This window comes from Manis javanica, chromosome 4, assembly GCF_040802235.1.
Source record: "Manis javanica isolate MJ-LG chromosome 4, MJ_LKY, whole genome shotgun sequence".
NCBI lineage: Eukaryota > Metazoa > Chordata > Mammalia > Pholidota > Manidae > Manis > Manis javanica.
This window is the reverse complement of record NC_133159.1, coordinates 70,974,825-70,988,318: the sequence shown is the minus strand read 5'-3', so window position 1 is coordinate 70,988,318 and position 13,494 is coordinate 70,974,825. Positions and strand designations below refer to the sequence as shown.

At 40.8% G+C, this 13,494-nt stretch overlaps 2 protein-coding genes across 5 annotated transcripts in view; one reads left to right on the top strand and one right to left on the bottom strand.

Moving 5' to 3' along the window:
• Window positions 1-13,494, top strand: part of LOC108386581 (uricase) — a 73,182-nt gene that overhangs the window by 31,016 nt on the left and 28,672 nt on the right. The gene's annotated exons all lie outside the window — the stretch shown is intronic.
• DNASE2B (deoxyribonuclease 2 beta) lies at window positions 595-13,411 on the bottom strand. Of its 3 annotated transcripts, XM_017644512.3 has the most exons (6): window positions 13,120-13,401; window positions 10,069-10,246; window positions 6,586-6,667; window positions 4,438-4,599; window positions 2,985-3,182; window positions 595-1,081 (listed from the first exon to the last, which is right to left on the bottom strand). In XM_017644512.3, exons 1-6 carry the CDS (start codon window positions 13,230-13,232, stop codon window positions 741-743), a joined length of 1,074 nt encoding a protein of 357 aa, XP_017500001.2. In that variant the 5' UTR covers window positions 13,233-13,401; the 3' UTR covers window positions 595-740. The 3 variants fall into 3 exon arrangements, with proteins under 3 accessions (XP_017500001.2, XP_036868388.1, XP_017500004.2); XM_037012493.2 differs by lacking the exon at window positions 10,069-10,246 and having other exon boundaries at window positions 4,452-4,599; window positions 13,120-13,411; XM_017644515.3 differs by lacking the exon at window positions 10,069-10,246 and having other exon boundaries at window positions 13,120-13,405.

The window sequence follows — 13,494 nt, the reverse complement described above, 5'->3', positions numbered from 1 at the left end:
TTGTTTTATTTCTCTCTCCTTATCTGACTTAAGGCAATTTTTTTGAAAAATATTACTCATGTCTAGATTTTCTTTTTGTATTTTCTCACTGGGTGGAAGGATTCAGGTTCAAATGTAACCATTATTTTTAAGTGTCGACTTTGCCAGCCTCTGTGCTAAGTGCTTGAATTTACCTAGATATTATCTCCATGTCATAGATGAGAAAACCAAGGCTGAGAGAGTTCATGTGAGTGGCTCAGGATCAGACAGTTAGTAAGTATCAGCTGCAAAAATGACAAATAAGACTTAACCGTAAACTGATGAAAAGAACTCTAAGAGGAATATCACTAAGTAACATGAGGTACAAAGAGAGGGAGAGATTGAGAGGGAGATTTTTTTCTTCATAAAGGGGTCAAGAGGAAAGGCAGGAGTCTTTGTGAAGGGGATGAAATTTATCTAGGAGATGGCTCATCAATCCATGAACAACCTGGAGCTACTCTGGAACAAATATTTTTCTTTTCACTCCTTCCATTATTACTTTAGTTATAAATAATAATTTATGTTTAGAGCATATAAATGCAAAGCAGATAAATTGCCACTACTTGGAAGATAAAATGGTAAACATGGAGAAAAGTATTTTATTTGATGAGATGTGGACTGTAAGTACATTCAAAGGCTTTTAATGTCTAAAAAATGGATCTAATAAAAGAAGTCCCATTATCAATGTTGAAAATGATGGTATATATGTCCTTTCACCAATTTTAGTTACAGTTCTCATAATATAAAACTAATCCTTGAAATGCTTGGTAAATATTCTGATTCTGGGTACAAATGAATCCTCCACTTCTGAAGGCTTGGTATGGGCTCCGATTTAGGTCTCCAATACATGTCCAGCGATTTTTGGTGCCCTTTTTGGAAATACACCATTTGGCATGATCCTGATAAGAACTGAAATAAGACTTCCCGAATATCTTAATTGCTTTGACATTGTACACATGGTAAAGAAGAGAGCAGTTTGAAGGAAGCTCTTGTTTCTTTCGCTGCCAGGTTTCTGTTAGCAAGTGTGTCTTCAACTGCTGAGCCATCCAGGCTGAAAAGATATCTAGAGTTTATAAGAAGAAAGATAATGAGGTTAATATTTATACTTAGATAAGTCCCTGAAAATATCCTCGGGAATGGAAATCATCATCACTGCTGACATATGAATGTCACAAACACAATAATAACAACAGGATTGAGGTTGTGGATGGGAGAACATTTTGTAAATGCTAAAGTTATATGCAAGTAAAAGTAATTACCATTATTACTAAGGTGATACTGGTGTCTGAAAACATCTTCTGTTCCACACAAACAAGGAGTAATACATGTTTTGTTCTGAAAAGACCTTTGGAAAGAATAAAGCTGGAGAAGTAACCAATCACCAGCTTTTAGGGATCTCTGTAAACCATGCTAAAATGTTTGGATTTTCCTGAAATCAGTGGGGAATGTTTTAAGGAGTATTATCAGAGAATTAATAGGAACTGATTTATGATCATTAATATCAATATCAGTATCAATTGATATCAATATCAATATCAACTGTCACAATTAGTGACAAACACAAACATGGACTATGGCAACAGCAGAAAATTTAGAGAAGGTAAATGTGAGTGTTATTAGGGACCTGGAACTAATTGTATTTTATAATTTCATAGAGGGGTGAGAAAAAGGAGGGATCTAGAGGCCCCAGTTGACTATGCAGAATATGAGAAAATGAGTAGATTTGTGGAGGATAATGAAGAAATGTGTTTGGTGTGTTGAATTTGGTGTGGTGTGGGAATGTCCCACTCACTGTTGAATATACCTGTCAGTACAGAGAGACCTGGGGTGGAGATAATAGGCTTGGGAATCTCTCAAGGGCTTGCTGGAATTGCCAAGGGTATGTGGAATGAGATAAGGAAAAGTAGAGAACCATGTGGCAACCCAGGGCAACCCAGTCACACAAGAAGTAGGTAGACAAGGAGGATCTGGCAGAACAGGCTGAAGAACTGAGAGGAAGACCAGGGGAGTGTATCCTCCAAAAAACCAGGGAGAGGGCATGTTTCAGGAAGGAAAGGGTTTCAACAGTGCCAAATTCTACAGAGGCTACTTTTGTGCTGTTATTTTTTTGATCCCTAGTGTCTAAAACAGGGCTTGGCAAGTAGAAGGCATTCAGTAAGTTTTACTTAACATAAAAGGAAGGGAGGAAGCAAAGAACGAAGACAGTGAGGTCAATTAAGACAGTCGCTGGTGACTGCAGGGTGCTTCTGGGCAGAAGCTCAAGACTGCAGTGAAGGAGCATCGAGCAAGTGAAGGCCCTGAAGAGTTTTTGACAAAGAAATTTGGAAGGAAAAAAACAGGTATAGGGGATCTAGAATTGAGGGATGGTTTTAAGGAATGTTTGTATACTAAAGGGACAGAGCTTGCAGAGTGGCAGAGTTGAAGTAGAAGAGGGAGAAGAGATCAAGTGGGTGAATCAAAGTATCGTGAGGCTGGGACAGTTCCCAAGGCACTGGGTGTGCTCCCTCCACTGGCACGGAAGGAAACCAGCAAAAAGGAAGGGAAGCAGAAGACTGTTGAGGGTGGCTCCTCCTTGCTGTGATCTCTTCTCTCTGTGAAGCTGGAGTGAAGAGGCAGCATAACATAAAGGCCTTGAAAGTAAGAAAAGCCTAAAACAACTGCTTAGGACATGGAAGAAGAGGGAGACAGCTGCGGTCCGGAGCCCAACAGAGGCTGCAGACAGTGAGTTTTTACTGGGCCCTGGCTGGATGGTTGTGAGATACTTTTCTGGTTGGATCAACAACATCAAGTGGAACAGGCAGATGTTTGAATGGATCCTTGACTTCCCTTCTGCCTTTCCTTCCCTTTTTCCTCCCTCCTTTTCCACTTCTGTTCCTCTGAAGGACCAGGATATTTTCTCTGTGCAATCCAGAGTGAGTCCAACAGCAGAGGTGCATAGAATATTGCCTGATGATGGTCTTTCATACCCTCAAGAAAAGAATCAGACTTTGCAAAATGGAGGAAGTTTTGTCCCTGCGCTGACTGAAGTGCGGTGAGGTGCCTGCCAGGGATCTCTGCTGAGCTGGATCTGGTGCACAGCCGGGACATGTGAATGAGCTCCTGGTGAAAGGTGGCCGGGATGGAACAGCTGTACACATTTGGGTTGCAGATCAAGAGCTGGGAATCTAAATCAAGAAACAAACAAAAAAGTTGAGAATGAACACACACAAATGGAAGTGCTTGTTGATATTACAGATCTTGTGAATTTTAAAACAGAACAAAACAAAAGCATTCTCTTCTTTAACGCAGTACTCTTCAAATAATTTTTGGCTAAAATATTTGACAACTTTTGAGTTCTTCCTACTTTCCAGGCATTGATCTATGAGTTTTACACAAGTTCACTAATTTAATCCTATTCATTTGTTAGAGGAATTAATGGAGATTTACATCATATGTACAAGGTTGTGAAGCTTGTAACAGATGCAGTTGCTAGTCATACCTAAGCAGTCTGGACTTGGAGGCTATATATTTTTTCTCCCAAATGTGCATATACAAAAGTAGAGGACTCCCGTGTAATGATGATCTGGCTTCAGAAATGATCAACTCATCAGCCTGCAGACCTAATCTCCATGCTATTCAGCTCTCTTATCATTATAGGCACTCAACTAGTTTATCTAGGGCTTAATTTAGGTAAAAGGTTCAATAATCCTTGCCATAAAATAGAAATTTAATGCAAAAACATTTTCTAAACCTCCTATATCATTGTTCATCACTATTTAACAGCCTCCTCTGTAAAAAGTGATTGGCAAAACAGCATTCCTACTTCTCCTCTTCTCCCACTATTGTTTTCCAAATCCAAGTATTTTGGACCTTTTGAGCTTGCAATCTTGAAGATAATCTGATCCAGAGTATCAGGTGTGTGGCCTACAGGCAAAACGTGGCCTGTACAATTAAAAAAAGAAAAGATTGAGACCATATTTAAAAATGAGATATTTCTCTCTCAGTGTCTCTCTTTCCTACTCTATCACATCTCCTACTAGATTTCTGGTTTCCCTTGAAGAATATGGAGATCTGTAACCATTAGGTCTGCATTCCAGCAGAGCCACGATACAACGCAGCTGAAACTTTTGAGGGAAACTAGAGAAGAGACCACACCTCAGTTTGTGACTGTCCTCACTTCCCATGCAACAGCCACCTGTTTCACCCATTTTTTTTTACCTGCCACCCTGATCAGGTTCACAGACTTCAGTGGTGGACCAGGAAACCAAGGTCCAGTAAGTGAGCCTGGCCAGGGTCTCCCCCAGGCAAAGTCAAAATTAAGATCTAGGTATCTGAGGATTTATGAATAGAGAAACAAATCAAGTGATAAACTTATTAATACATTTCCAAATTCCTCCTTCAATGTTGCGCTGTCTCTTATTTTGCACACCCTAGTGTTACCTATTGTTTCATACTGGTTGTACTTGAAAGTTATGCAAATGCCAGTCTGTCCATTTCGTCTCCCAGTGGGTGGATAATCATAGCCTTCTTCAGGAATTGGAGGAAACCGGGGAATAGAATGAATCAGCCAGAACCCCTGGACTCTGTTCCATAACAGTATACCTACCAAAGATACAGTTAATACAGATAAATTAAGAAAACAAAGTTCCTTTTAAAAAATAAGATTCAAAGCTACAGCATTTAAGCTCATTTGTTTTTCAGGCTAATGTTTCATTAAGCTAATCATCACAAGGATCATGCTTATTTTTCAAAGATTTCAAAACCCATTGAGACACACATCACATTTCCCCATTACTGACAGTAAGCCACCCCAAAAGGGAGCCAGGGGCAGCCCCCCCTGTGAAGAGTTAAGAGGAGTTTCATGTTGAAATGACCAAGGAAAATTTGTTTTGGCAGAATAAAAATTTGCTAAATTGGAATTTGACCTTGTTAAAGTATTTAGTCACCTGGCAAGGTTCAGATAATCAATGTCTTTACTGCTAAGAAGCTGTTTTCAAAAGCCAACTAAAAAAGAGTTGAAAGAGAAAATATCAAATGAAGAAATGCCCTTGCAATAATTTGGTGTCAGAAACTGATGTTCATTTATGTGCAGAAGGGTCACCCAATTCCACAACCCCCATCCCCCAAAAAAGAGGCAAATAGAAAAAAAGGGAATCCATGCTAAAACATCCAGTTAACTGTATTTAGTAAAATCTCTAGAGCAAAATAGCATAAAAGCCAGAAAGGAAGCAAAGATTTTCCTTATGTTGTAACGTGGCAAAGGAACCCTGTCCAACAGGCATCTACTACTATGTCTGTGTTTATAAAGATATCAAGATAGTATTGGTATGCAAAGTAGACTTTCCTGTTTGCATATGGCCATGCGAACATAACATTCATTTATGTTTCTATTTTGTTAGAGTGGAAATGAAATGCCTGCCAGTCATTTATTTTTCAAAGAACACACTTAAGAAACAACACTATTGCTCTCTCAGTGGATATAGAACCAATACCTGTGTTGAGGTGGAAAATGTTAAAATTTCTGTTGTCTAGCAGAGCTGGATGACTTTAGGGACACTTTTTGCTCAGATGAGTGTGTTGTTTGGCTGAAATCCTAACCTGGTACAAATGTCACAGGATGTCAGGGCACCGGTTGGCAAAGAGAACTCCTCCACCTGACTTCGGGTCCTACTCCCTTTCCAGTCTTTTTCCAACCCATGTAGCAACTACCAGGGTGGACTGAGAGTGCTGGTGGGAGGAGAGGCTGGGGAATGTGGCGTATTATGAAAGCTGTTGGGTTCCATGCAAATAGGACCATCAGGAGGGCAACCCGCTAAATCAATAGTTTTCAATACTCATGATACTTGACAGCCATTATAAATTACATTCTTAATCAGAGGTTACAAACTGGCAGGCCACAGGCCATGGAAAGTTATTCATGATATTAATAACTTAATAGCTGAAAAAAGATTGAAGTAGTCATTACCATAGTTCTATAAACATGTTTGAAAATATGTATTATTAGAAAAAATAGAATGGATTAAGTGTGATTATCTATTGGGTATTAGAATCACAGATTTTTTGTTTACTGGCATTTTGGAATGTTTCAATAACATAAATACTTATTTAATCTATAAATAGAAAAAACCAAAAGTTACTATAATAAAAATTATATGTAATAACAATATTTAATAAGGTAGATAACAAAAAGTATTACAATATAAAAAACTATTTAGAAATACTTTTACAAGAATGTATCTTTGAAATGGAACTATACATTAAGAAGAGTGAATTTTACTCTATGTAAATTTTACCTCAATAAACCTAACTAAAATGTGTGTGTGTTCCCAGTAGTTAGTACTTGGATTTCTGCTATAAAGCCTACGTTTAAAAATATGTTAAGAAATAAAGTGAGATTTGTGAAAAGGAGATTACCAAGTCAAATTATGTAATTATAATCTGTGATAAAGGGATCACTTATTTTGATAACTCAAACCACTGAAAAGGAAAGCTATCTTTTTAAGGCAGAATATAAGAATATTCAAAGTGGAATATTTAAGAAAATGTTGATTTGTAGTAGGAAAGAGAAACTAAGAGCTTTTGTCTTACCTTTGGTGTGTCCATGCTTCCTGCTATAATTCACAGATTTAGGGGCTCCATCATTGTATATTAGATACGCTGTCTTGTTATTCTGTAGGAACGTATTAGGGTAATAAGGTGTAAATCTTCTACTCATAAATGCTCAAACATTTCTACCAGCTACCCAGCCTGCAATACAGAGCTTTCATTAGTACCCATGAGAAGTCATCCATTCTCCTTAATAGGCAGCTTCCCCATCAATATGAATTCTGTGACATGAAAGACAGGGACAGAAAATCCCTTCTCAACCATGCATAGTTTTGTTTTGTGTGACAGGAGCCCTGTGCACTGTGGTAAGTGTGTGAGAGCAATATTCCTATTTTTCTTGGTTGTTTTGCACCCAGATTTCTGATTTAGCAACCAGTGTATAATCAAAGAGTGCTTAAAACATCCAGGAAAAGAAGTAGGAACAACCAGCCAAGGGATACACCTGGGTTTTTTCCACTGATTTTTACAGGCAAAATGCAGAACTGGGTCTGCTTTCCTCTGCCTACTTTGTGCTTCACCGTTTGGTCATAGCTTTGGGTTTAATCAGGATTCCTCATAATCTGACCCCACTATCTCCCTGACAAGGGAGCGTTTCTCTTCAATCCATTTTCCAGCATCAGTTCACCTTTCTAACTTACTACTTTCCTGCTTAGAGAAAGTGGTGACATTGTGTGTGACACTGGATTTCTTCTGGTACAGCAGAACTTACAAGTGAATTCTCCATACAGTTGGCCAAATCTCTGAGTCAAAATAAGGTTTTTATTTTGATAGTGTCTCTTTGATGTTTCGGGAACTTGGTTACATTTTTCTGTGTGGTTCCATTTCATTTGTGCCATGATGCAATGACTTTTATTGAAGCCAATAATGTCAATGTTGAAAAATTTCATTGATATAATTAGAAACAGGAAAGGACAGTACATTTCCTTAGAAAAGGCCCTTGCTTTTCTCTCAGGAAAAAAATAAGTCAATAACTGGGTCACTTACAGTTGCTTAATTATTAGATGTAATTTAAAAACATTTTTGTTAAAAATGTATAACATTATCTGTGTAGCACCCTTGGCTATTATGTTTAGGCTTATCCAGGAAAGTAAGCTGTTTTCTTACCCTCCTTTTCCATAATTGACCCTTGGCATTCATATCCTCCACTGGAGAACCGTGGCAGTTATTCTGAGTTTGCACTGAATGTGGGAAAAGGCTTTTGTGTGTGTCTTTGCAGTGCGATGTGGAGAGGATCTGGGAAGATTAGTGAGAAATTTTATTCTTACAATAGATGGAGTTTATTATTCTAACCAGAAGTTTAAAAGCCAGCAAAGGTTAAATGGGATATAGCCCTAGGGAAGATAGGCTCTCTGATAAAGGAGAAAGACTTAAGAATAGGAAGACCTAGGCACGTGCCTCTCTTTAACTCATATGCTGAGTATTATTTGGACTGCTGGATGTTGAACAAGAAGGGTACAGTCTCTGCTCCCAGTCTAGCAAGGAGTATAGACAGGCAATTGGAATATTGTTTGATGATAATTTTCATGAAGGTGTATGGGAGATTATTAGTCACAAAGACAAAAGAAGGGAAACGATTCCAAACATAACCCAGTTATTAGCCTAGGTCATCTTGACATTTGAGATTTAAAACCAGTTGGCTGATCTTGTATTCTACTCTCTGTTGGAAATTCACATGCAGGCCAGGAGGTAGGGGAGTTATGTTTTCACTTCTGCCATGTAGTTGCAAGGTTCCAAAGAGCATCGGTCTCACCTGGATATCACCCACTATTGTTACTCTTCTTATTTCACCTTCATGCCAGTCAGACACAGAATTAAACCCCTTTGCTGTCATTTTCTTCCCAGAATCCATCACTCAAAACATTGTATGTGTACATAGGTTTTACTGAAGGTTGAAACATTGAACGGCTTTACATCACCATGCTGACCTGCCCCCAGTCTCCCAAGTTTCTTACACCTCTTAATTCCTGGTTCCCATCTCTCCCATTGTATTTGCAGAGCAGTTTACCTGTCTTGCCCATTGTAGGCTCTGGGACTACTTTTGTGCCTCCCAAAATCACCCTATATTCTGCCAAACTAAGAACCATGTGCCCCAACTAAGGTCAAAGACAGATGCTTTATAGTGTTGCCCTTTGGTCCTCTCGCCCAGCAGTCTCTGTGATGGGGAGGGGAACAATGTAAGTGCTCATGTTCTCACTGATGGGGTGTGCTATAGGTCTCCATCTGCAACTGTGGACAGCAGAAGTGACTGCAGGCAGTTTTGAGTTTATATGATAATCTATTAATTATCTATTGCTGAGATTAAATAATTTTTACAAGCACCTGGAACAGTACTTGGCATATCATATGTACTCAAACAGCCTACAGGTAAGTTTTGACTTTGTAACTTGGCTCTGAAGTCTGGTCTTAATGGCAGGTGAATAAAATGAATATTAACACACACAATGAGAGCTCTCTGCACATTTTGAGCAAATGCTCAGATATCATGTGCTGTAGTCTAACACAGTATTGTTATAGGGATTAAGTTAGTTGATATATGTAAAGGCCCAGCACATTGTAAGTGTTGAGTCATTTAATTTGTTCCCTTCTCTATAAGGTATTACTAGGAAATGCATACCTGAGTGTAGCTAGATGTTAATTATTGTTCAATTTTACTTATCACCCCTTGTTGGAAAGCAGTATCTTGTCACCAAACAGCAGATGGTGCCTAGAACATTGGGAGACTGTCCACACTGAGCCAGCAGGCCTACTGACCTAGGTCTCTGGCTGGTTAGCTCACTGCCTGAGGGGAGGAGAGCAGGTTTGCTCTTCATTCAGACAAGTTAGTTCTAGGGCCTCAAACTAGAGCCCTAGCTCTCTCCATCTACTTTTTGAAAATTATTAATTAAAAGGAAGACCAAGTGGGACCCTTTACTTGGGCCACCATCACTTATCACCACCATAGCACAAACAGCCCGTAACTCATGCGTATCGATCACAGATCTACATTGCAGTGCAACAGGAGAGGGCTCTTCTTCCTATTTCCACTGGAGGGATAAGATAACAAGTACTATGTGGTGGGGACTTGATAATGGGGGGAATCTAGTAACCACAATGTTGCTCATGTAATTATATATTAATAATACCAAAATTTTAAAAAATTAAAAAATTTAAAAAAAAATAAAAAAAAAAAAAGATAGTAAGTACTGAGCAAACTGGCAGTTTGGCAGCCAGAAGACTCCAGTAGTCTACACCTTGCCTGGCAATATCATCAGACATGGAGCCAAATGTACCAGTAAGTCGGCATTGCTGTGGAGTCTGATGCCCTGTCCCCCGAGGCTCCCATTGGGTGGATCAGATTCTGAGCTAGCTTACTTCAAGTTGCTAAGACTGGGGGATGGGTAGGTAAACAGCTAAAATCTTTCAGAAGCTTTGGATTCGGTTTTATGCATTTTATGTGATTTAAATGAATGATTAACTGTAACATACCCTGGAGGCATCTGCTTCATAGAGCTGTTGTAATGTCCTTCCCAAAACACTCTTGGTGGAATTCATGAGTTGTTTACCCCGCCTCCAGCTTCTGGTTGTGGAGTCCAGGTATAGGTACTCTAACCCAGTCTCCCTACTTTCCTTGTCTTGCCGCTTAGGTAACTTATAAAAGGTAAACCTAACAAAGGAAATAATGATGAATTACTAACATGTATTGACTGCTACCCTCAAGGCAGCCACTGTGTTAAACACTTAAATCTATCATTTCACTTGTGTTTCACAGAAGGCCTCTAAGTCTAAGGAAAGAGATTTGCTCGAGCTCTTTGCCTCTTTTTTCACCATTCCCAGAGAAGGAAATGGGAATCTGACTGGACATGTTCCAAGGCATTAACTGGCCTGGTGGGTGGGGGTCCCTGTAGTGGAAGTCCATGGACACTGAGAATGGCTCACAGCTCTCCACAGCCCATGTGGCTGCCACGGAAAACAGCCATGCCCTAGGCCTGGACTGGAGAGGTCTTGGGTGTGTTTGGTCTTCTGCCTAAAGTGCTTGGCATGCTCATCTCTCTGCAGCTGGCTGGCTGGGTCTGAGAGCTGGGCTTGGGCTTCAGGGTAGATAGAGGCTCCCTTGAGCCTCTGGCCTGAGCGACATTCTTCAGCTCAGTTTATCAGATGCTCTGCACTGACTGATTCAGTGCCAAGACCAGCCCATTAAGTCAGCACTTTGCTTTCTTTCCTATTGTCTCCTGTTTGTGTATCTCCTTTGGGTATCTCAGCAGGGAGGAAAGATGGTTGGGCCCATGTGACATTCGGGCAATCTTGGATCACCTAGCCCAGAGTTTCTCAATGTACTTTATTCACATTTGGGCCAAATCACTCTTTGTTGTGGGGGCTCCCCTGTGCATTGTACCATCCTTGGCCTCTTCCTGTTAGATGACAGTAGTACTTCGCAGGCATGTGAATAAAGAATGTCTCCAGACATTGTCAAAAGTCTCTGGAGGGCAAAATTGCCTTGGTCTAGCCAAATATTCTCTAATAGCATGAACCCCACAGTTAGCCCTCAAATACTCACAGTGAGCTGAACATAGTAATGCATTCACTGTGACCATCCAACATCTCACACGACCCATAAAACCTTCACATTCTTCAGTTTATTCTCTTCAGTCTTTTGCTTTTATTTATTCAAAACCTTGTTTGCCCCGTCTCATGCTTTTTTACACATATGGCAGAAAATGTGAAATTATTCTTTAGTACTGACCTGATGTCTCTCTGCTCTTTAACTCTCATAGTGAGTATAGCAGCTTGAGACTGTGTCTCTCTGTCTGCTCAGCTCAGCATTCTCACTGGTGGATATTGCTAAGTAATATGTCCACTCAGTTGTTGTAAAAAATAAATTTTATAGCTCAATCACAATTTGGTGCCCATCAGTGAAGAGTTTGTGAACCATCCATATGCCATGCACACCAGTTAAGAACGAGTGCTTTTAAACATTTTGTCTGGGTGACCATTTCCAGTTATATTCTGAAGATTCCTGGATCTGTTCCTAGCCCAGGCCTCTATGCTGAGCTCCAGATGGGCCAAAATGCAAAGATGTACCAATTCCATATTTTTGAAAGCAGGTGTATTATAGTTTGCTCCAAATCTGCTCATGCCCTGCTATGAGGGAGCATATCTACGCTGTTGCAGGAACCAGCAGCCTGAAAGTCTTTCTGAGCTTGTTTCTCTCTCCTGTGATCCTTAGCCCATCCACTACCATCTTCTCAGAGCGTGCTCCCTCTCTATTCCCACTACCACTTCTTTAACTCGAGTCCACACCTCTTCCCTCCTATACTGCTGCAAAAGTGCTGTTGGTCTCCACGGCTCTAGAGTCGTCCCCATCCAGCTAGTCATCACAGTACTGCCAGTAGGCTTTCTAAACTGCAAATCTGACCACATCACATCCCCGCTTAAAGTCTTCAGTAGCTCCCTTTTAAGGTCAAGTGGACTGAAGTTAAGTACACAAAGTCCTTCATGACTTGGCTCTTACCTATCTCTCCAAGCTTACCTCCTGCCCATTCCCCCACATTCTCCTGAAGTGCCAGCAGTACTGAACTGCTTCCAAACTTGTTCTATTGCTTCTTGCCTCTGGGTCTCCTCATTGCTCCTTCAGTGGCTCAGGGTGCCCTTACATCTCCCTTGTTTTTCTAACTCATAAAAATGTTCTTAAAATGTAGCTCATGACAAATTCCTCAGATAAGCCTTTTGGACTCTGTGCTTCCCCAAGCCCACTCCGTGCTTTACCACATAACTGTGAGCTCCTGGAGGGCAAGAACTATGTTTTGTTCAAGTTTTTATTTTCAGAACTCAGCGCAGGGCCTGGTATGAGCTCAGAAAGTGTCTTCTGAGAGTCTGAGTAAGTTAGTATATCTGTGTTCTCGAGCCTGGAGTTTACACAAAGCGAGACAGCAGCCATAATGGCAAACGTGAGCATCCTGACTGAAGAGTGAAGAGGTGAGCAAAGCTTCAGGAGAGAATCCACGACCGTGAGGCAGTGCTGCAGTCAGTCCCTTTGACACTGTGCAGGAGGCCAGTGACCCACGGCTGCGACACTGCTGCCTGTGCTGCCTGATAAACTGATGACCCAAACAGTGCCCTGTGCCATAAGCCCGCTTTCTCATTCTCTGGAGAGCTCCAGTGTCAGAAAAAAACTGATCTGCCTTCTCCCCTTTGCTCTGAAAGGCTGTTGGAAGGGCTCTGCCAGGAAGGCCACAATGCAATTAAAGGAAATTGCCAACTGAGAGAAGTCAGCTCTGCCAGCCTCATCCCTGAGAGCAGTGAATCAGGCCCCTGAGGGGCTGCCCAACTTTTCTCAGTCAGGGTAAGCTCCCTCACTCAGAAGCCTACCTCTGTTTGGATGTTTGACCCATTTACACACTTTAGTTTCCTTGCTTTTAAAAGGGGCAAGAGGCAGGGTGGAAGTCTTCTTTAGAGCTTCACGGTGAACCCGTTTGCCTCTGTAGTCAGGCTTTCTATTTGCATGCACCAATCACCAATCTTTACATATCATTTACCTACCAATCCACAGCTTCACCTTCTTCATTTCTGCATGATATTGTTGTCACTTCTGAGACCCCAGTGAGACCAAGGAAGAGCAAAGCAACAGTTGCTCTTAGAAGTCTTGCTGTCATTTTCCATTTGTTGCCTTTATTCCATCATCTGGCAAGAAACTTTCCCCACAGGTTGTGGCGTCTGAGTTTCAAGTCTCTCTGAGGCTGTGCTGGCCCTGACATTTGATTCCAGTTACCTCTGATGTTCGCTGTTCTGGCATTTTCAGAATGGGACGAATCCCATGCAATAGTATGATTCTGTCACATGTCAGCGTGACTCCGGATGCCTTTGTATTGAATTGTTGACTAGCTTGCAAAGTCATCAAAAGTTGTGGAGAGAAAA